The sequence below is a fragment of the Setaria viridis genome, chromosome 7 (genome assembly GCF_005286985.2).
Source record: "Setaria viridis chromosome 7, Setaria_viridis_v4.0, whole genome shotgun sequence".
Taxonomy (NCBI): Eukaryota; Viridiplantae; Streptophyta; class Magnoliopsida; order Poales; family Poaceae; genus Setaria; species Setaria viridis.
In genome coordinates, this window is record NC_048269.2 from 30277637 (window position 1) to 30301014 (window position 23378).

General features: G+C 51.4%; 3 protein-coding genes, 1 long non-coding RNA gene and 1 pseudogene across 6 annotated transcripts; 4 read left to right on the forward strand and 1 right to left on the reverse strand.

Moving 5' to 3' along the window:
* Positions 1-109: 109 nt before the first annotated feature.
* On the forward strand, positions 110-6858 carry LOC117865182 (putative pentatricopeptide repeat-containing protein At3g11460, mitochondrial). Of its 2 annotated transcripts, XM_072295087.1 has the most exons (7): positions 110-3833; positions 4445-4570; positions 5122-5214; positions 5296-5490; positions 5741-5833; positions 6018-6230; positions 6306-6858. In XM_072295087.1, the coding sequence occupies exon 1, from the start codon at positions 450-452 to the stop codon at positions 1938-1940; it is 1491 nt and encodes a 496-aa protein (XP_072151188.1). In that variant the 5' UTR covers positions 110-449; the 3' UTR covers positions 1941-3833; positions 4445-4570; positions 5122-5214; positions 5296-5490; positions 5741-5833; positions 6018-6230; positions 6306-6858. The 2 variants fall into 2 exon arrangements, with proteins under 2 accessions (XP_072151188.1, XP_034605212.1); XM_034749321.2 differs by having other exon boundaries at positions 4445-5214.
* Positions 6859-8135: 1277 nt separating this feature from the next.
* LOC117863073 (uncharacterized) lies at positions 8136-9161 on the reverse strand. 2 transcript variants are annotated; one of them, XM_034746660.2, is made up of 2 exons: positions 8631-9161; positions 8136-8484 (listed from the first exon to the last, which is right to left on the reverse strand). In XM_034746660.2, exons 1-2 carry the CDS (start codon positions 8982-8984, stop codon positions 8386-8388), a joined length of 453 nt encoding a protein of 150 aa, XP_034602551.1. In that variant the 5' UTR covers positions 8985-9161; the 3' UTR covers positions 8136-8385. The 2 variants fall into 2 exon arrangements, with proteins under 2 accessions (XP_034602551.1, XP_034602550.1); XM_034746659.2 differs by having other exon boundaries at positions 8136-8499.
* A 1855-nt stretch (positions 9162-11016) lies between these two features.
* On the forward strand, positions 11017-12514 carry LOC117865338 (protein MIZU-KUSSEI 1). Its single transcript, XM_034749505.2, has one exon. It carries the CDS (start codon positions 11411-11413, stop codon positions 12347-12349), a length of 939 nt encoding a protein of 312 aa, XP_034605396.1. The 5' UTR covers positions 11017-11410; the 3' UTR covers positions 12350-12514.
* A 1094-nt stretch (positions 12515-13608) lies between these two features.
* Positions 13609-14503, forward strand: LOC117862961 (uncharacterized). Its single transcript, XR_004642090.2, has 2 exons — positions 13609-13998; positions 14121-14503. It is a non-coding gene; the product is annotated as an uncharacterized lncRNA (long non-coding RNA).
* A 4098-nt stretch (positions 14504-18601) lies between these two features.
* Positions 18602-23171, forward strand: LOC117865787 (uncharacterized; annotated as a pseudogene).
* Positions 23172-23378: the final 207 nt, after the last annotated feature.

The window sequence follows — 23378 nt, forward strand, 5'->3', positions numbered from 1 at the left end:
TGCCTGCCTGCCTGACGATGCAAAAGACGATTGGGTCACTCGTTTCAGAAGTGCGCGAGATCATATTTTTCGTTCTTCTTTTTGGAGAGAAAATAGTAGGAAAAAAAGAGAGAGAGATCAGATCGACCGAAAAAGTGTTGTGCCCAAGAGGCCAAGAGCCCAAGACTAATTCAAGGCCCAGGGCGCGGCTTCCTTCAAAGCCACCGCCGACTGCAGCCTGCCTCGCCGGCCAGTCACCTCTCCCTCTCCGCCCGGCGGCCCGGGTCACGAATCATTTCACGAGCCCGCAGTCGTCGCAGGGCTGCACTGCCATTCAAAACGCAGCAGCCGTGCAGAGTTTTTGGCTTCTTGCCGTTTCCCCCGTCGGGAACGCGCGATCGGCCCCGTGCACGCGCGCGCATCTGCTGTCCTCCGTCAGAGCAGCCGCGTCCTATACGGAGGCCGTCGAAATGCCGCCGCCAACCGCCGGGAGCCTGTCGGCCCTCCTCCGGCGCTGCGCTGCGTTGGGGGCGCTCTCCCCAGGGACGCAGCTCCACGCGCGGGCCCTGGTTGGCGGGTGCCTTCCGGACGCCACCCTGGACACCGACCTCGTCCTCCTCTACTGCCGCTGCGGGGCGCTCCATCGGGCTCGCCAGGTGTTCGATGGAATGCCCTCGCCGTCCATGCACGCCTACAACATCCTCCTCGCTGTGTCCCCGCCCGGCGCGGCGCTGGAGCTCCTCGCACGCCTCCTAGCAGCGGGACACCGGCCCGACAGGTACGCCGTGCCCGCCGCGCTCCGCGCGTGCGCGGAGCTCCGGAACGCGGTTCTTGGAGCCGCGCTCCACGGCTTCGCTGTCCGGCTCGTTTTGTTCCCCAATGTTGTGGTTTCGGGGGCGCTGCTGGGCATGTATGCCAAGGCTGGTCTGCTGGATGACGCCGTGAGGGTGTTCGACGAGATGCCCAGGAGGGACGCTGTCGTGTGGAATTGCATGGTCACTGGATATGCGAGGGCTGGGAGGGCAGCAAAGGCCCTGGATCTTTTCAGGAGGGGGCAGGTTGAGGCCGTGAACATGGCGAATGATCTACGCGCCATGCCGAGCGTTCTCAATGTCTGTGCAAAGGAAGGGGAGCTGATGAAGGGAAGGGAGATCCATGGCAGGATGGTGCGGTTCCTTGCTTTTGATTCGGACATAGCTGTGGGGAATGCGTTAGTTGACATGTATGCAAAGTGTGGGCGTGTGGACATTGCGCGAGCTGTGTTTGTAGGTATGAAGGAGAAGAATGTGGTGAGCTGGTCGACACTGATTTCTTGTTATGGTGTCCATGGCATGGGGGAAGAAGCATTGAGGATTTACGAGGAGATGGTGTCCAGAGGGCTGAAGCCAAATTGCATCACGTTCACTTCGATCCTGTCAAGTTGCAGCCACTCAGGGCTTGTGAGTGATGGCCGGAGGATCTTCGATGAGATGAGCAAAGTTCACGGTGTAGAGCCAACTGCTGACCATTATGCATGTATGGTCGACCTCTTGGGGCGTGCTGGCGCCATTGAAGAAGCTGTTGAATTCATAAGGAAGATGCCTATGGAGCCTGGTGCCAGTCTGTGGGGAGCATTGCTCTCTGCTTGTGCGATGCATAATAATGTCGATGTCGGAGAGATTGCAGCTTATAGATTATTTGAATTAGAAGAAGGCAATGTTAGCAACTATGTTACTCTCTGTGGCATTTATGATTCAGTTGGATGGTCCGATTGTGTTGCAGGCTTAAGGTCAAGGATGAGGGAACTTGGCATGATGAAGACACCTGGTTGCAGTTGGGTTGATGTGAAGGGAAGAGCCCATGCCTTCTACCAAGGGAGCATCCCACGCTACTTGAGGAGACGGATGCTATGGGTTTTAGATCAGTTACTTGAGGATATGGGTGCTTCAGAATCTGAAGATGAATATCTGAGCATGTACTGAGAGCTATTTGGGCACTGGATTTGCAATGATCCAGTATAGACAATCTCATTGTGGTTTGAGGATAAAGCAACCAATCTGACTTCATTGCTGATGTGCTACACATGAACAGACTTTTATGATGTGAAGCACGGAATTTTATGTGTTCTGCCGATTGCTGAAGGACTTAAACCTACCATGATCAGATCTAGAGTACTGTGCTTGCATGAATTGCTAGGGTGAGAGAAAGAAGAGCGATTCATTCAAGGGAAGAAATGTCTTCTCTAACCCGACTGCAACAGCAGTAGTGCTGGTGTTTGATGCCATCAAACCGCACAACAGGTAGCTCAAAGCCTCAAACCAAGTGATTCTGAACATTGTGATAAAATGAGAGGAAAGAGAAATGACAAACTTCTCTAAATGGTAATTTCGCAATCAGTTAATGACGGTATCTTTGGTGCTTGTTTTGGACGAGTTAGAAGGAAAAATGCACCATCGGATGTTCCGATGGCCCACCAAAGCAAGTGTCGGACTAACCATCGGAGCAATTGGTACAACAGGAAAAACATGGGAAAATCTCGAGTGCACCGGATGATTCGATGGGGCTCATTTTACAAGCGTCGGAGCAATTCGCTGAGAAGGCAGAGGAAACCCTATAGCATTGGATGTTCCGATGCCCTGTGGAGTTGACCGTCGGACGAAGCATATTTACTTTGAAATCAAACAGGAGGTTTTGGCCAGAATTGCTTCAGAACCGGATGATCCGACGGCACCATCGGAGAAAGTGTCGGAAATGCCGCTGCCAACCGCCGGGAGCCTGTCGGCCCTCCTCTGGCGCTGCGCTGCGTTGGGGGCGCTCTCCCCAGGGACGCACCTCCATGCGCGGGCCCTGGTTGGCGGGTGCCTTCCGGACGCCACCCTGAACACCGACTTCATCCTCCTCTACTGCCGCTGCGGGGCGCTCCATCGGGCTCGCCAGGTGTTCGATGGAATGCCCTCGCCGTCCATGCACACCTACAACATCCTCCTTGCTGTGTCCCCGCCCGGCACGGTGCTGGAGCTCCTTGCACGCCTCCTAGCAGCGGGACACCGGCCCAACAGGTTCGCCGTGCCCGCCGCGCACGCGCGGAGCTCCGGAACGCGGTTCTTGGATATGTTCCCCAATGTTGTGGTTTCGGGGGCGCTGCTGGATATGTATGCCAAGGCTGGTCTGCTGGATGACGCCATGAGGGTGTTCGACGAGATGCCCAGGAGGGACGCTGTCGTGTGGAATTGCATGGTCACTGGATATGCGAGGGCTGGGAGGGCAGCAAAGGCCCTGGATCTTTTCAGGAGGGGGCAGGTTGAGGCCGTGAACATGGCGAATGATCTACGCGCCATGCCGAGCGTTCTCAATGTCTGTGCAAAGGAAGGGGAGCTGATGAAGGGAAGGGAGATCCATGGCAGGATGGTGCGGTTCCTTGCTTTTGATTCGGACATAGCTGTGGGGAATGCGTTAGTTGACATGTATGCAAAGTGTGGGCGTGTGGACATTGCGTGGGCTGTGTTTGTAGGCCAGTGTTGTTAAGGATGACACCAAACCAATTAAAAGGCCTAATGAATCCGAAGTGGAGGCTCATTGGCCTAATGGTTCCAAGTTTCATGCTTCTCTTCCAAAAATTTCTGAAGTTGAAACAAGCTTACCATTTGACGACAAGGCTACAGATGGCAATGCTAAAGATGAGAATGAATGCTCACCCAAGGAGACAGTACAACCTCCACCAGCTAGAGCAGTCTCAGGAGTCTAAAGATGCACGGAAGGCACTTGGTACCATCTATGAAAAAGTTCTGGTGGTTGATGATGTCAAGTCAGCTAGGAGTGTCGTCCAGTTGCTTACTGCGAAGTACAGAAATTTTTTCCATGCATGTGACACAGAGGTAGGGGATGAAAACCCTTGGCAACTGTTTGAAGTTTTATATAAGATCCTTACGTTCGTTTGTATCTGCCATGGCTTGTTGCCTAAATCTGATATTGAAATATCCAATCAGGCACTATATACTTCTCCTTTGAAATTAGGAGTCAGGGTTGTACATATGACTACATACCCACCTTTCTTTTATTCCAATGTTTGCTTCATGTTTTCTTCTTCTTTCCGTGACTTCCTTATGCACAATGTATGCCTACACTTTTTGCTTTATTGTTCAATATGATATCCATGAAAAATGTGGGGTCCCATGGATCCTGAACAGCATGAAGTAGATACACATTATTATCTTGAGTTATTTGTTTGGTGGTATGGTACTGGGCAATTAAGTTATATGTTGAAAATATTTTTTTTTGTTGCGAATCAGGAAGGTGAAATGCAGCTTAGTTCCTCGTTCTTTTTGTTTGAAGAGTACTGTACTGGTGTCCGCTCTGTTGCATCATTATACAAGACTATTGTGGTATAAATAGAACCAAGAACAAAAGTATAATTGCAATTATTTAGGGAAGTACATGATATATCACAGTCAGATTTAACTCGTGCTTACAACTTTACAATTTGCAGATATTGCAAGCCAAATTGTCTGTAAGAGAGGGGTTGTATCAATCAAAGGCAAACAAGAAGTAAACAAATATATTATCCCAGTGGCCTTCTCCTACCCCTGCCCTTGTAGTGTGGCTGTTGCTTCCGGTGAGGTCGCTCTGCTTGTGTTTGGGGCCATCAAGATCTGTGTTTATTACAGTAAAACATTATACAGGATTTGGGCTGTCTTTCAACATATTAGAACATTTCCGAGAAGGACCAACAGGCAGTTTGAATGTTGGATCCTAACTTGAAACATAAGGCACGGTGTCATAATTACAGACCTGGTGATGGATTATAGCTAATGTGCTGAACTGGGAAATAAACTATCATACAAATGCATGTAGCAGTTAGATTGGCAGTTTCTATATTCTTAATATGTATGGACTGGATGAGCAACCCAATAAGCATGTTCATCAACTCAATAAGCAAGCTTTTACTGATATTAAGTCTGAAAATGAGCTCCGCGGTTTCTGTGAACTCAATGGCCCAAAATAATTAGCTGAGGTTGTTGCAGTATTTAATCTGAAAACCAAAAGATGAGAAATATTTGTCCTTGGAAGCTGTGAGCTGGTTGATTGAGATCTTCTATTATTGTGATATCAATAACCAACATCAAATAGTTTTTTGAACCTGTGATGTAAATTCCTCCATGACAGAACCAACCTGCACTTGAAAAGGATTGGTATAAAATCCGCCAAGCTTTTGTTGCAGCTCCAGGGAACACTCTTATTGTTGCTGATTATGGTCAGGTATTGTGCTCAGCAGAGTTTTCAAATATTTGTACGCTGGTACTAGTACCAAGTAAAAAGACATACTTCTTTTATGTGTAGCTGGAGCTCAGGATCTTGGCACATCTTGCTGATTGTAAAAGCATGTTAGATGCTTTCAAAGCTGGCGGTGACTGCCATTCCAGGACAGCCATGATCATGTACCAGCATATTCGCGAAGCTGTTGAAGAAGAGAGAGTAATTCTTGAATGGCATCCTCAACCTGGTCAAGAGAAACCTCCTGTGCCGCTGTTGAAGGTATGCTAGCTATGGTATTTCTGAGAATTATATTGATTCCTTCTAATTGTTAAAACTATGGCCAGGCTTACCAGTTTATTGCTCTATCTGGTGTACTGTACTTCCTTGCACTTACAGTCCCCCCTCCTATTTTCCATGTCTTCTGGTCCAGCATACACCGTGGAGTTAATTGTGGATATGGATCCAGGAAATGTTATTAGCATGAGAACATATATGACGAAACAGACTCTAATGCTTTCTTGTGATTTAGGATGCTTTTGGTGCTGAGAGGAGGAAAGCTAAAATGCTAAATTTCTCCATTGCATACGGAAAAACAGCCCATGGGCTTGCTCGGGATTGGAAGGTACAAACTTATCAAATGAACATAGTTCTAAAATCTAAATTAATATCAACAGTTCAACTTCAGTGTCCATTACACATCAGTACCGGCTTGGACTACTGGGTTCATACCAATCAGCTAGAAACCAGAAAACAACCCGCATGCTGATTAGCCAAAGAAATGTGTATGTAACCTTCTCCCTTATCAGGTTTCTGTTAAGGAAGCAAAAGACACACTGAAACTCTGGTATAGCGATAGAAAGGAGGTTCTGGCTTGGCAAATGAAGCAGAAAGAACTAGCACAGGAGAAGTGTGAAGTTTATACTTTACTTGGGCGATCACGCCGTTTTCCAAACATGGCTTATGCAACTTCTGGCCAAAGGGGTCACATTGAGCGTGCTGCTATCAATGCTCCTGTACAGGTAATTACTGCCTATCACAACTCAATAGTGTTGAAATTAATTCTGTGCTGAGAATCTTTTCTTTTGACACCACAGGGTAGTGCAGCAGATGTTTCCATGTGCGCAATGCTTGAGATAGACAGGAATACTCGTCTTAAGGCCGAGACTAATTCAAGGCCCATGACTAATTCAAGGCCCAGGGTGCGGCAGGCCGGCAGCCGACGAAAGGCTCATAATCACAAACCTACCTAACTCCTGCACGGGCCAGAGGTAAAGCGGTGATAGCACGGCCCGGAAGGAAAACATGGGCCAGCCGGCCGGCTCGATCGATCCGCCGCCCGCTACATACAGCAGGGCCGGTGCATTCCCGACGCGAAAGGCTCGAAAGCCGTGGCCGTGCCTCGTTGGTTCGGCCTCCCAAAGCCGAAGATGCGCACGGTCGCCTTCGCGGCAACGATGCCCACAGTCGCCACACGCAACGCAAAACATCTGGGAGAAGCGACCCGTACGCACACGTAAACTGCCGATAAAATTTGCACGAGCGAGGTCACGAGTCTAGTTAGGTCTTGGAAGGAGAGTTCGGTGCTGCCGGTTCTACCCTCGAGACGATTCCCTGTAATTTAATGGGGTCTGGTTTCCTCTTTTTTTTTTTTTCTGAATCTCCATCCTGACCTCGTGTGACTTTTGCGTGGTTTGGTTCCTCTTGCTTATTTTTAAGCACCCATCACGTCGAATGTTTAGATACTAATTAGGAGTATTAAATGTAGATTATTTACAAAACCTATTACATAAGTGGAGGCTAAACGGCGAGACGAATCTATTAAACCTAATTAGTCCATGATTTTACAATGTGTTGCTACAGTAAAACATTTACTAATGATGAATTAATTAGGCTTAATAGATTCGTCTCGCCGTTTAGCCTCTACTTATGTAATGGATTTTGTAAATAGTCTACGTTTAATACTCCTGATTAGTATCTAAACATTCGATGTGACACGTGCTAAAAATAAGCAAAGTGAATCAAACGGTCCTTTTTTTCGTTGCCAAGAAACCGCGGACGGAGGGCACTGGCTTTGGACTTTGCCATGTCAATCATAAAAAGAAAACAAAGACTTTGCAGTTGGGACCTTTACTATGTATATGCGACTCTGTCGTTTCTTTTCAGCATTTTTACAGCACTCCATCCACTTTAATCCTTCCCTTGGCTTGACATGTATATCATCCATTGGACATTGCAGTGACGCTGTCCCACTCCCATGTAAAGCTGAATCCGGACATCCATTATTCATAATTCAGACATCATTGATCGGTGTTCAGCTCGATCTTTTCCGGGCCCGGGCCTGCGGCGACCGATCTGATCTGAGCTACTCCTAGCTTTTCCTCTTCCTTAACAAGTGTGCCAGAGATACATGCCTGTCATTCGGATCTACCACGAACTCGAAGAATTTCGTGAAAGGAACTCTCGTCGCATGTATCACTGGACGTAGTTGACTGACGGTTGGACAATTTATATGCATTCCACCCAGCAACAAAAATAGGGGATGTTTGGATACTAGGTGCTAAACTTTAGCAGTGTCACATCGGATGTTCGGATGCTAATTAGAAGGACTAAACATAAGCTAATTACAAAACTAATTGCAGAACCCCTGTGCTAATTCGCGAGACGAATCTATTAAGCCTAATTAATCTATCATTAGCAAATGGTTACTGTAGCACCACATTGTCAAATCATGGACTAATTAGGCTTAATAGATTCATCTCGCGAATTAGACTCCATCTGTGTAATTAGTTTTATAATTAGTCTATGTTTAATACTTCTAATTAGTATCAAACATCCGATGTGACAGGTACTAAACTTTAGCACGGGGTATCCAAACACCCCCTCTGAAGATGACGACAAACATCTTTATCTCACACACACGTCGATTAGCAAATGCAAACTTTCAGAGTCTTATTCCAAGTTCAGACCAGAGATGAAGCCAACGCAAACTCGAACTTCTTAGCCACACGCCCACACCTACTAGTACTTTTATACAAAGTTAGATGCTACGTACATGGAAGCAGACGGCCATAGATTCGATTCGACGACAAAATACATAAGCTGCGGCGCGCGGAGGCCGAGGCATCACCGTTTCATCACCTTGTTCCTGGTCTCCTGGGCGCCCAAGAAGATGTCCTAGTGATGTGCTCCTCCATTGCCGCCGCTGCCCTCCCTCGGACGCTGCCCCGGCGGCGGCGGCCTCCTCACCGCCCGCACCCGGGCGAGCACCTCCGCCTGCATGTACAAATACTGCAACGGTTGCATATATTTTTTCACTACGGGAGCAGTCAATGGACATCGATCGATCGGTTACCGAGAAACGCGCGTGCAAACTAATAATCAAGCGATGACATCGTATCGATCCACTATTTTCCACTTACGTTAGCCCTGTCGCCGCCCTCCCCTTCCTGCGACGAATCCGCCGCCGTCGCGTCCGGTGCAGCGGCAGCGGCCGCCTTCGGGTCGTCGCTGCTGCAGTAGCCGTGCAGGCCCAGGCAGCCGGCGCAGGCGCGGAGCAGGAGCTGCAGCAGCGAGCAAGGGTGCGCGAGGAGCGCCGGCCAGGACTCTTCTCCAGAGGCCACCTCCTTGATGAGCAGACCCGCCGGCGCCGATTCCTCCTCCGCTTTATACCCCGCGCGCTGATCCATCGATTCTTTAGAGGACGCCTCTTTAAGCTGCTCCGCCGTCGAATCTTGGGACTTGTTCTCCGCCTCCTTTTCCTTGTGCTGATCCATTGCCTTTGTCGCTGCGGCCGCTCTAGGTGCTGGGAGCTTCTGGAGAATGGAGGGCGGTGCCTCTAGTCTCTAGCCTAGCGCTACTGTTTCCCTTTGGCTATTGTTCATCAACTTTTGGGTGCACTCCCCTTTCCTGAGGATGCCGATGATGCAGCGCTCAGGTCAGGGTGTATTTACTCCCCCTCTGTTGCAGATTCATACGGCGTCGAGCCCTAATTTATTGCTGCGGAGCTAGGGCAGGTGGGGCCCGAGATTATTCCCCAGAATGCCCCTGGAGACTGGAGAGGTTGGACTAGGAACGTAGACTGCCGGTGTCGATGTTGTGCCGCCGCATAATGAGAGCAACCAGCAACTGTACAAGGGGTAATCCTGTAAATGGCAGTGTTGGTAGCCATGGCAGGTAGGCGTTTAACCAGCTGCGAGGGCATTGAAGGACACCTCACTTGCCGAGGCTTCAATTTCTACAGAGCTTTGCCTTGCTTTGCTGCTTGCGGCTGCAGCCTGATGAATTGCATACGTGAGGTTTCGGTCGGTTGGTTGATGATACCTGGGCCTGACCGGTCAACATCTCTTCAGCGGAGAGAGTATAATAAGCTGTTAATTACTTAACAACTGGGATTTCTCTAATCTGCACGCTTATCCACTTAGAGCAGAGTTTTTGTCCATCCTTTTTGTCGCGTTTTCAGGCTTGGGAATCCGGGGTGCGACAGCATGAGATCGATGTGACTAGCAGCGGAAATTCGAGGACATGCGCAATTTCCTCATATCGATTGGCATTCGAGGAGTCGACATTCTCATTTTGAAGAAAAATGCCGTGCTCTTCGCTATATTCCCAGACATGATGGGGAATGGGTTCCTGGGAGAGTGAAGGAAACACTCCATCTGTGGAAGAAAAATACTGAGCTCTTCGTCATGTTCCCAGACGCGACGGGAAATGGGTTCCTGACAAGTGAAGGAACACTCCATCTGTGGAAGAAAAATGCCGAGTTCTTCGCCATATTCCCAGACGAGACGGGGAATGAGTTCCTGGGCGAGTGAAGGAACACTCCATCTGTGGAGTGTGAAAACGAATAGGATCCTAATACCGACAGCAGCTCCAACTGAAGCAATTGAAGCTAGGTCGGTATTCTTATAAAAAAATAAGAAATGACTTCCTTCATTTTTCTAGGTGTCACCTTAGTTCCGCTTGCAGAAAGACTTATCTCAAATCGTAGGAGAATCTGTTTTACTAAATTCAAAACGACCCACCTGCTCTTGTACGTGTTTTCCTATGATCATCAGCCCGTGTAAGATTCGTGATCGACGAAAAGAGGACCAATGGTGGTATCAACATCGCATTCTATTCTATTACTGTTGATCACCTCCTAAAGTCGATTAGCTCATGACGATGCCGACGTGTCCCGTCGTGTACGGCTGCACCCTGGCCTTTGTACTCCTGCTCCCTGATCTTAATTGGCTGGCCTGAGAGATTGAAAGCCCTACATGAGCTGCACACGACCTCTCAGATCGGCGAAATTATCGTTTCGGAATCTCGCTTAATTGAATCTGACATCGGTGTCCTCTGTTTGATTGTGATCTAACTGCGCTCGCTGCGAGTTTGTTACATGCACAAATGCTACACCTACTTGGTTTCTCTCTCAGAGCAAAAGATGAACGTGAGCCACAGGGGACGTCAACGTGATAGCAGCCTTCGTCTTCGTGGCAACCAACATTTTTAATCCATCTGCGTCCTCGTCTGGCAACCAACGAGACTGAAGCCGTCATGACGGGTGGAACGGTGAGATCGTATTGACGTTTCAATCCAACTGATCGGGTGTGGCAGTTTTGAGTTAAGTGGCTACTCGCGTTGATGTCCCAATCCAACTGGATGAGTCTATTTTATTTTTATTTTCCTCTTCTTTTTTCTGCCTATAGCCTCTTATGACTGTAGTCCTGTATTTTTTTTTCTGTTATATCAATGAAATACCCACGTGCGGTTCGTTCAAAGAAAAAATCACCAAAATACTGTATTAACTTGGGCTCCCGTCACGAATTTCCCAGAAATGGGCTTCCGATCCTATTCACCAGTCAATTTGGGATGGGAAGCCCAGAATACCACCAACCGCGACGCCGCCACGTGCATGCATGCGCAAACTAGCCCCCCGGAAAAGGAAGGACTCGGCCGCCGCGCTGGCGCGTTTGGCGCCGGTGGCTCCTAACCACGCCAACGAATCACGGCCTAGCTAATTCAGCCCGCCATGCCGAACCGCAACCGCAGCCGGCGATCCCATGAAAGCACCCCGCCATGCCTCCTCCGACGGGCAGCGCAGATCCACAGCCTCAGGCTATTCATCGCGCTCGCAGGCGGCCGATCGGGGGGAGCAGCGGGCCGCGCCGGCCGCCGCGCGCAGCACCGGTAGCGCGGGCCCAGCTCGTCTCCCTCCGTGATGGCCGACGTCGTCGACGCGGGCGCCGCCGACGAGCCCGACCGCAGGACGCGCCCGGCGTCCATGTCTTCCGAGGGGATCGACCACGACCACGACCACGACGACAAGCCCATCGAGTGCCAGGCGTTGGCTCCGTCCCCGGCGCGCTCCGCGGGGCACGCGCTCGAGGAGCCGCCGAGGCGGCGTGCACCTTCCCGCCGTTCCCGGCCGATGCGGATGTTCCAGAGCATGTGCCGGTCGCTCCCGCTGCTGAACCCGCGGTGCGGGCGGCAGCTGCAGCCCGGTGCGTGCCGGATCGCGACGCCGGCGCGGCTCACCCCGTCGGACTCCCTGCTGTCGCAGCTCATGGGTTCGTCCTCCAGCGCTGCGGCGTCCCGGCACCGCCTCACCGGCACGCTCTTCGGCTACCGCGACGGCCGCGTCTCGCTGTCCCTGCAGGACAACGCGCGGTGCCGCCCCACGCTGGTCGTGGAGCTCGCGCTCCCGACGCACGCGCTGCTCCGCGAGCTCGGTGCCCACGCGGGCGCGCGCATCGTGCTGGAGAGCGAGAAGCACGCGGATAGCGGCGACACCGCCGACGCCACCGCCGGTGCCGCCGGCGTGGGCGGCGCCAGCTTCAAGCGCCACGACGACGACGACGGGTGGGTGCTGGAGGAGCCCATGTGGACCATGTTCTGCAACGGCAAGCGCGTGGGGTACGCGGTGCGGCGGGAGCCCACCGACGAGGACATCGCCGTGCTCGAGACGCTGTGGGCCGTGACCATGGGCGGCGGCGTGCTCCCGGGAAGGTCGGACGTGGACGGGCCCGACGGCGAGATGGCTTACATGCGCGGGAGCTTCGAGCACACGGTGGGATCCCGCGACTCGGAGTCGCTCTACATGGTCGGCCCGCCCGGCGGCGACGGCCCGGAGCTCGCCATCTTCTTCGTTAGGCTATGATGCATCCAACGATCTTACGGACGCCGCAGCATTCGTGGCTAATTTTCCTCCCCTCCTCTCTCTCTGGTCTCTCGTTCAGCCTTAGCGTCAGAAATTTTCACTGCTGGCCTTCAAATATTTGTCCTTTCTTTTTGCAAAGGAAAAGATCACGAGAAGTCTAATTCATAGTGCTGAGTGCTGACATGTGACGTCGAGCGATCGATCGTCGCGGACACGTAACCTGCAGTTACACCTGTCCGCCTGGGCTCTGCCCTCTGCATGCATGAACTGATGGAGACGATGCACACGCATGCCGACGACGCACAGTGGCGGACGTGCACACTTTTGGCAGCGAGCACTGTCAGTATATATCGAGAGCATAGTTTATGTCACGTGGTTCCACGAATCATGCACGGCCTCACACGCATAAAAGAAATACTGGTAGCATGGCGACCACGGTTAGCTCGCGCAAGAAACACACGGCGGCATTGATGGAACAGGCAGTTAGCCCTGTTGCTCGCTCTCGTCTCGTAGATCCACGCGCCACGCCGAGCTGGGGCCGACGCGAACGCGACGTGCGGCGCACCATGCAGCGCCGAGGCAGTCAGGCAGAGATGCCCCCTGCTTCGCCGTGCCCCGTACCCTGCTGCGGGCTGCGAGCCTGCGATGCCAGGGACCAGGGCGAGCAGCGTGCGTGCGTGTGCAAAGTGCATGGCGCTCACGGGTTATCCTAGGCGGCCGTACGCCGCGAAATCTCTGAAACCTGCCTTGGTTTATGGGGGGAGACGCTGCAGTCTGCACCCGCGATGCTGAGTTGCTGACGGTAAAGCGTGTGCTGAAACTCATAAGCGTCGTCGTCAGATGTTCAGACGATGGTTAAAAGGGGCTGCGAGGTGCAGACGTGGAGAGAATGGATGGACTCGTCGACGGCAGCGGCGCACTGCACATCGATCTACGAGAACATGGAGGCAACAGCGGCGCTTGTCCGCCGCTGCGCATGTTCACGTGAGTCCTCCTGTGACGAGGCAACTGTGTTGCCACTGCTGCTGGCTGGGTCACCCAAAGTCCAAACAAACCATCGCTGCTCCTCTACTACTCCTGCCACTGAAACTTCAGATCACTAGCTAATCAGCGAGCTTAGTCTGCCTAAGTAACTGGTTTGTGTTGGTAATTGCCTAGTCGAGGGAAAGATTCTAGGCAGGCTTTCACGCATGGGGTGTGGCCGCGTCTCGCACTAAAACTGAGGCTTGCACGGAACAAGCGGCCTGCGCGCGCAGGGAGATTCTCGAGCCTTTTCTGGCCAGGCGTCAAAGGACAAGGCCTTTGCATGCAGCACACTCCGTCAGTCACTCAGGCACTCCCTATGCGCAGCATGATCACCATCAGAGTCAGATTACCCAGGCAGGCAGCCCAGGGGCGTGGAGGCCCATGCCCCCAAGCTAAGCTAGGCCCCTGCTAGTGCTAGCCGTCCACTAAAGCAGAGCGCTGCGTAAACTAATCGGCGTTGCGATCGGCAAAGCCGCAGTATAAATTCAGCCGGAGCTCCGGTGAGGAGACCTTTGGGGGACCAGCGAGGTGCCCCCTGCTGGTCTCCTCCTCTCTTCTATCCAACCAAGCTCGGCGGAAACTAGAACTGCCTACATCGATGCATGCGTCGGCATCTAGTATGGGTTAGTTCCGTGGTTCTTCACTGATGGTGTTCTTGATCCAGTCGTGTCTGAACTTTCTGTGGTTCTGCCCATGCATGGCTCTGAACTTCTAGTTCTCTGCATCTGTACTTGTGATTGTGAAGAATACATGCAGCACAGGCAGGGTTGTTGGCGCAGAGGTTTGGACGGCCTTGCGACATTGGCGACCGGTCACCAGATCTTGGATGGAAGCAGAAGGGAAAACGGGTCATGTGGCTAGCAGCTTCTGTTTTTTTCCCCTTATATTTTCACTTTGGTCGATTGCTCTTGTTGATTAACTGCTAAACTCACGTCTTTTTCTACCTTTCATCTTCTCTGTTGGGACTTGGGGCCACGACTTGTAAAGCTTGTTTTTGCAAGATCTAGCTCCCTTGCAAGCGCTATGTCGTTGATGTGTACTCATGCATGTTTCAGTGTTCTGTCCGCCATTGTGTAGTACTGTAGTGTATGCCCTTCATCACATGTTACTTTTTAAGATACTGTCAAAGCTCTGTTTAGTAGAGTTCTTCTGAGTGTGATTCACCGGTATAAGTGAATTTGTGACTGAAAATAATTCTCCAGGATAACTCTTCGGATGAACTTCACGGAGAAAGCTCCTAGAATCACTTCGTGGAACAAACCTAGGAGTGACTCGCAGAGCTTCTCCTTGAATCCCAGTGTGTGCTGAACCAGTAGCTCTGCCAAATAGGTTCTAAAAGCATGAATTGCTTATCCTGCCTAGCTACTTTCCTAGAAATTGTGTTATGAAAATTAGAAAATTAATAAATAGTGCTAGGAAATATACATAAATTTATAGAAATTGCCATGCATTGTTTTATTGGCGCCAGAAATTAGTGGAATAGTGCTAGAAAAATATATAATTAGTGCTAGAAATTGTATAAGTATTATTAGTCATTCTTTTTTTAAGTCATTTTTTGTTACAAAATGGATAAGTTATAGTCAATCATTTTTTGTTGTTTTTTATTGCTACAAATTGTCTTAGTCATTTGTTGTTACACAATTTACAAGTAGTGCTAGAAAATCATCAAATAGTTCAATAAATTATAGAATTGTCCTAGAATCACTTTTTTGGATGAACTTCACGGAGAAAGCTCCTAGAATAACTTCGTGGAATAAACCTAGGAGTGACTTGCAGAGCTTCTCCTCGAATCACAGTGTGTTCCTTTTCAAACAAAAAAATGAATCACAGTGTGTGCTGAACTAGTAACTCTGCCAAATAGGTCCTAAGAAAGAGCATGAATTGTACAGTTGAAACTGCTACAGAAATAGATACATACTGCATAGATCCAAACAATAGTATATGGTGGCAGGGATGGGCTCGGCGAAAAGAAAAGGGAAAACTCGGGCGGAACCGCCGCCACCGCCCCGCAGTCCAACCTCCTCCCCTCCCAGCCCCGCGCCGCCGCCGGAGAGCTCCGCCGGAAGCCCGCGCGGGCTCGAGGAAGGCGGCGGCCGGGCGATTTCTGCCGTTTCCTTCCTTCCCCCTCCTCTGATCCACCATATCCTGCTCACGAGCCATGGTGGACTCCGGAGGCCATGGTGGTGCAACTGCAGTTCGATCCAATCCCCTAATGCCCGGATCTGGCGCCCCTGCTGGTGGCAGCCTTGTTCCTGGAGTGGGACCGAGCGTCCTCCGGGCTGATGGTCGACGTCTTCCGGAGGGGTGGTGGCGCCGTGCTGATCTCTTGGTGGACGAGGGGTCGGATCTGTGCGGCTGGCTACCGGATCCGTGCGCTGACATGGTGGACTCGCCCGGATCTGGCGTCGAGGCTGCGAGGGCTGCCTCCGGCCAGGCGATGCGCGGCGTCTTCCCCAGCTGGTTGCTATTGCTGCCTGCTGTTGGGTTGTGGCGCCGGCAAAAACAATTGGGCTCGGTGCCCGGCTTCCATGTCCGGGCGCGGCGTCCCGACCTAGCTACGCCATGCGGTGCACCGGTGGCTCACGACGACGTGTGGGCAGGGTCGGCGCCGCGCCCCAAGCATCGCCAGTACTCAGTGGCGTAGCCAGGATTTTCGTTTGGAGGGGTCCGTGTGAACAATATTTAATGGACTACATATTTAATGGACTACATGTTTAAATTTAGTATACTAGTGCTTGATTTCAATTTCAATTTAACTTAATAGACTACATATTTTTTATCATGTGCACAAACAGAGCAATAACCAACAATCATTCGATCATTCACTGTTTTCTATACTTACCTACTAGAAAACTAAGTATACAGTACATGTTTGCAGAAACATTAGGGGGCCATGGCCCTGCCAGCCCCCCTTGGCTACGCCACTGCGTACTCACTACGTCCGCTGCAGGTCAGCCTCGACGATGCTAGTGAGATTTTGGTAGCTTGGGTATTGTGCGTGCTGGACGAAAGCTCTGCCCGGTTCAATAACGGTGCCGGCGGCGGTGACGTTCTCGGGCGTCACCTCCTTCCTTGGAGGCGCCGTCGAAGCATCCCTGCTCCAGTTCGTTTTGGGGGCTTGGGTGAAAACCCACTTCGGTCTTCCAGTTGAGGGGTGTTTGGATCCTAAGCTAAAGTTTAGTTTGTATCACGTCGAATATTCGGAGACTAATTTGAAGGACTAAATATGAGTTAATTATGAAACTAATTACACAGACGGAGGCTAAACAGCGAGACGAATAAATACCTAATTAATCCATCATTAGCAAATGGTTACTGTACCAGCACATTGTCAAATCATGAACTAATTAGGCTTAATATATTCGTCTCACCATTTAGCCTCCATCTGTGCAATGGATTTTGTAAATAGTCTATAAATAATCTATGTTTAATACTCCTAATTAGTATCTAAACATTTGATGTGAGAGGGACTAAAGTTTAGCTCGGGGATCCAAACATCCCATGAGTGATGGTGGCATTTGTTCGACGTCGTCCCCTTCACGAAGGTGTCACTTCTGAGATCCTCTTGTGCCGCCAATCACAAATGCCCCCATAGCTTGCCTTCTCTTGCTCGGCTTGCACCCTTACTACTTCCTCCTCGTTCTCCTTTCAATGGTTTTTCCTCCTCTGTAGTTTCCTCTCCTTGAAGGACGTCGGAGGACATCGTTAGGATCTCGGAAGCACCTCCAAGATGCCATTGATCACGTCTATCGTCTGTCGTTTTGACTCAGTGCTTAACAGCCGCGGGTGGTATGGAATCGTCATAGTATAGCCACTTGGTAGTAGAGTTAGTCAGGGACTACATGATGCTTTCTTCAGGGTGTGTTGTGCTTGAGCTTTGTTGGAGGTGTCGACAATAATTGTCTCTTTAGTATGTGTGGGTGTTGTATCTTTCTTGGACGTTGTGGGAGTTTTTGTTGTAAAATTGATGAACCTCATGGTTTAATGAGCTTGCCAGAAGCTCCGTCGATGATATATGAGATAGTATAGGGTGATATACGAGATACTGCAAGTAGTATCTCTATGAAAAAGACATGCGGTGAAAGTATCTCTTTTAAGTTTGAACAGGAATTACAGTCTGCATTGCTCCAAACTACATGGAAAGTAGCTAGGCAAGATAGCTGAAGAAGACTAGGCCTTATGAAAACAACAACGACAACAAAAAATGCATATGGTGTTTTACATATGAACATTATTAGGCAGAGAGCACACATACGAGGAAGTTGTCAAGCCGATGGCCTATTGCACATTTGCACTTCCATTTTTGGAGAACCCCAAGATATTGTACCGTGATGATTGACAGCTGAATCGTAGTCCAGATCCTCTGCTTCTCATTCTTTCTTTCGCCTTCTTCTCATTTTGCAGCGGGTTGAGTAGCTGAGTATTCTTGCAGCCCAGCTTGCTTATTCAACCTACTACATCGATAGATATTATAGCGTATTTGGTTTCCAGCCGCGGTCCGCCACACCATAGTTGTGGTGCCGCCGAAGGTTTGGCGCGAAAAAACGGCACCACAGCTGCAGCATATTTTCATACCGCAAATAAACTAAATCATTGTGGCACGCCATGGTTAGGCGTGATATGTGGTGGTCGGTACCAAACACGTCCTTAGTCCTCTGTAAGCACACATAGTCTACAGTAATAAATTTTGTAGTACTGCACTACTTCATAATCAATTTTTAAAGATACTTCATAATTGATTGAGCAAGTAAAGATGCCGAACAATTCATCTTTCTTCTCCATCCACTCATAGCCACGCTTCTTAATTCGTAGGGCAAAAACCAGTGTTTTAAATAGCGGGTTAAAGGATTTAGTAATGGAATTCTAAAATAGCTAATAGCGGAGCTTATTCTCTAGCGGGTGTACATAAGCTTGAATAACGGTACCATACCTCAACCAGCTATACTTGAATAACGGTACCATGCCTCAGTGGAAGGTTTAACTTTGATAAAAATAGATTCCTTATTAATTCGCAGTACTCCTTTGGGACTCGGAAAGTCTTAGCAGGCGACGTCATAGTTGACGGAGCTTTGAGCACATTGTCAAGTGGGTACAGTTTGTACAGTAATGGTACCTACCCTACGTGGCTCGTATGTGTATATGGATCGGCCCATGAGTCTTTTTTTTTTTGAAAAGGGCCCATGAGTCTTCCGATTCAACAAGCACACGGCCACACCACTTGTCCGAGTCTCTTGTGTCAGGAGTGAGAGGCCCGACGATGTCTCTGGTGAGAATAGTTGACTTGAGCTACGTCGTTGTGCCGGCCGAGGCCGAGCTGCCGCCGGAAGCTATCAAGCTGAACGCCATGGAAGCCCAGTGGGTGGTGCTTCCGCTGCTGCAGTGCCTCATGCTCTTCGAGGGCAGCCAGCTGCCACCCTTCGACATGGTCCTCCGCTCCCTCCGGTCCTCCCTCGCGGCTACCCTGGCAACCTATGCCCCGCTCGCCGGCAAGCTCGTCCATCTCGCGGGCACCGGCGACGTCGCCATACGCTGCTCAGCCTCGGACGGCGTCAAGTTTGTCGTCGCGGAGTCTAGCGCCGACGTCCGCCGCCTCGCCGGCGATGATGAGCACGACCTGCACGCGTTCGAACGGCTCGTGCCGGAGGTCGAGATGAGTGAACTGCCGGCGTCGCTGCTGGCCGTGCAGGCCACGCGTCTCGAGGGGGGCGGGTTCGCTCTCGGGGTCACCGCGCACCACGGCGTCGCCGATGGCCGGTCGGTGATGAGCGAGGTTCGTCGAGGCATGGGCAGCGGCGTGCCGGGGCGAGCGGGCGACACGCCACCTCCGGCACCGTCCTTCGACCGCTCGCGTGTCAAGCTCCCTAACGGCGACGAGCTGGCCCGGGGAGTTCTCAGAAGGTGCGCGCCAAATTTGCCTGTGGTAGCCTTGTTGTTGCAAGATGGTCGCCGCCTTGGGTTTTGTCGTCGGACGTTCACATTGGACGTGCACCAAATTGAACGGCTGAAGCAGCACATCGTCGCCTTGGCGAAGCCCAGGGGCCATGGCGGCGCGCCCCTGTGTTGCCCACCGTCCAGCTTCGCCGCCGTCCCCGCGCTGGCCTGGACGTGCTTCGTTCGCTGTAAGCCCTTGGCGGGGGAAGAGGACGTGTTCCTCCTCTTCGCTGCCGACGTCCGGGACCGCTTGGACCCACCCGCCGGCTCGGAGTACTTCGGCGCGTGCCTCTCCGCGTGCGTGGCGAGGGTGCCAGCGCGGGAGCTCCTTGCCGAACGAGCCCTGGCGGCGGCCGCCGCCGCGGTCCAGGGCGCGGTGCGCGAGATGGCGGAGGACCCCGCCGCCGGGTGGGACTTCATCAACCTCCACCGCGTGGTGTCCAGGGACCGGCTGATGAACGTGTCGTGGTCGTCGAGATTCAGGGCCTACGACGTTGCGGACTTCGGGTGGGGGAGGCCGCGGCGGGCGGAGCCGGTGACGAGGAACCGCGACGGCCAAATGGCGCTGCTCGGCGCCAGGGACGGCAACGGAGTGCAGGTGTCGCTGTCCTTGCTCCAAAAGGCGCACATGGACGCGTTCATGTCGGAGTTCATGTCACATAACTATAATTGTACAAGAAAATTAATAATACTCCTAATTTGGAATAAAACAAGCATATCCAGTTCCCATGCGACAATGTTGGTGCTGGAGTAATGTAACAATTGTGATGGCATTTTAGAAATTGCTGTTAAAATTAACAAAGTAAAAGATGCCAGGTTAATGTTGAGAAAGGAAATGTCATAAATTGTTGATCATTAATTCTTTTCTTTGCATGAATGTTGATCATTAAATATGAAACATTCTTTAATCAAATAAATAAAATAGGAAAAACCCTCGAGTGCACCACGATTCACACACCAACGAATCCACAGTGTTCCTTAGTACATGGTTGTTTCTCTCTATTCATTTTTTTAAAAAAGATAATTTCTTTTTCACACCCAATTATATTCAAATCCATCTCTAAATCCACCAATCTCAACACAACATCCAATACGGTAGGGGTGGTAATGGATCATGGCCCTCATGTATTCTTCACAATCCAACTCAACCCTATTTATTTTTACCTCAAAATCATATAGTATTATGGTCTGATCCTTATTGAGCTTGATCCATAAATTTACTAAGCTAAATTACAATTACAAGTCCTTTACCGCCCCTAACGGTAGGAGACCGATGCGAGGGCACATGCCCTCCAAAATCATCAGTTCACTCCTAATCTTAGACTATTTGAATATTCGATACAATGAGGCCACTAGTAACGTTGTATGATATCCCTAGGGCGAAAAACAAAATCCTTATTAATTTGTACTACAAATAGTACTTTTCAAGACCACTAAAGTCTTAGTAGGTGATTATATTCCAAAAAGTACAAAACTAAGTAGGGATGGTTATTTGGAATATAAGGACTTATGAGAGAGAATGTCAAACTTTAAGTGATCATGTATAGGTTTACACATTTTACCTTCAATGCATTATGCATACTGAATTTATACTTAGTTCACATGTAAAACGTGACAATTTGTGATCCTTAAAAACTCTGCCAATTTATACTCGGTTATGTTGTGAAAACCTCCGCAATGTGCACATACTTAACTGGATCAACCCATCTTCCCTGATGTAGAGCCACCATAGGCCAAGCTAGCCAAGGCAAATTTGTACCGGTGCTTACATTAGATTTATTAATCTTGCTGCCATTGAAATATTTTATGCAAATAGTGGAACTCAGTTCAATAATGTTTAAGCTCGCTCATTAGCAATTTTATCTGTTGTCTGTGGAATCTCCGAAAAATGCTGAGACTGTACTCCTTAAAGTATCTAATTTCGATAAATATCACTTTGACCGCTTGCAACATATGAAAACATGTTGAATCGCATAAGCATGTTCGCACTGGGGTTTCCCCTACAAAACTAAGTGAGAGCGGGTATTTGCAATATAATGATTTATGGGAGGCAATATCAAACTTCAAATGACTTATAGGGAGGTTTACGTAATCTTTAATTTTTAGTACCCAATGCATACTTGGTTCACATGTAAAACGTGACAATTGCTGAGCCTTAAAAACTCTGCCAATTGTCAATCGGACACAGCACCGACCCAGCTCGACATTGAGCTTCCTATTGTCTGCTTGCTTCTCCTCCATGTCTCCGGTGAGAATCGTCGACGTCAGCTGCGTTGCCGTGCCGGCAAAGGCTGCACTGCCACCGGAAGCCATCAACTCAACGCCATGGAAGCCCAGTGGCTGGTGCTTCCACAGCTGCAGTACATCCTGTTCTTCGAGGGCGACCACCAGCAGCCGCCCTTCGACACCGTTGTCCAGTCCCTCCGGTCCTCCCTTGCGGCGACGCTGGCCACCTTCGCCCCGCTCGCCGGTAAGCTCGTCCACCTCGCGGAGACCGGCGACGTCGCCATCCGCTGCTCCGCCTCCGACGAGGGCGTCAGGTTCGTCGTCGCGGAGTCCGACGCCGACGTCCGCCGCCTCGCCGACGAGGAGGAGCACGACGTGCAAACGTTCGAGCGGCTCGTTCCGGAGCTCGACATGACCTTGCTGCCCGCTCCCGTGCTGGCCGTGCAGGCCACGCGTTTCGAGGGAGGGGGGGTGGCCCTCGGGGTCACCGTGCACCACGCCGTCGCCGACGGGCAGTCGCTGAGGAGGTGGAGGTTCGTGGAGGCGTGGGCGGCGACGTGCTGTGGAGACACGCCGCCCGAGCCGCCACCATGCTTCGACCGCTCGCGTGTCAGGCTGCCCGGCGGCGAGGAGCTTGCCCGTAGCGTCCTGAGGAAGTACACGCCGGACTTGCCCGTGGTACGTTCCTTCCAGCCGTACGTTCTTCGGTTCTCCTAAGTCCAACTCGATCGATTTTTCTAACCTGAATAGGACGGACACGTGTCCGTGTACCACAGGCGAGGACGTCCCCGGTTCTGCAAGAAGATCGCCTGCGGTTCACTCGCTGGACGTACACCTTGGACGCGCAACACATCGAGCGACTGAAGCAGCGCATCGTCCGCCTCGGCGAGGCCCACGGCGCGCCGCTGGCCAGCTTCGTTGCCGTCGTCGCGCTTGCATGGACGTGCTTCGTGCGGTGCTGGTCCATCCCCGCGGACGAGGACGCGTTCCTCTTCTTCTTCGCCGACGTCCGCGACCGCCTCGACCCTCCCGCTGGCGCGGGGTACTTCGGTGCGTGCCTCAGCGGGTGCCTCGTCGCGGCGCTGCCGGCGCGGGATCTCCACGGCGAGCGCGCGCTGGCGGCCGCGGCGTCGGCGGCGCAGGGCACAATCGGCGAGATGGTGGCGGACCCGGCCGGCGGGTGGGAGTTCCTGAGGATCCCCGACGCCGTGCCCATGGAGCGGCTCATGAACGTGTCGGGGTCGTCGGGGTTCAGGGCGTACGAGGCCGGCGACTTTGGGTGGGGGATGCCGAGGCGGGTGGCGCTGGTGAGGATGAACCAGGACGGGCAGGTGGAGCTGGTCCGCGCCAGGGACGGCGCCGGGGTGCAGGTGTCGGTTTCCGTGCTCCAGCGGGAGCACGTCGACGCGTTCAAGTCGCAGTTCCTCGACCTCCTCGAATGAGCCATGATGCTGACGTCTAGAATCTACAATAAACAGCTGATCGCGTTCCCGTTGCAATAAAAATTAAGGCATGTTTCGCACGTGTGGAACAGCCACAACATTATACTGTACATGATCTTTGGACACGCCATGACGCTAACAACCTCGACGTCGGTGCCCCGGGCACCACACGATGGTTGGCCATCGCGCCATTTGCATCATTGCATCCATCGCATTCGCACCCCACGGCGCGCAAATTGGGATCCAGAGGCGACCACGCCCTCGATTCTGGTCCAGCTTCGTCGCGCTAGCCGTACATGGACGCCTTCAAGTCACAGCACCTTTCCCTCTCTCATGCCAAGCAGCCGCAGCGCCGCCTCGCTCGCCACCACCCTGCGTGGCGGCGCCTGTTTCCTGTGAAAGAT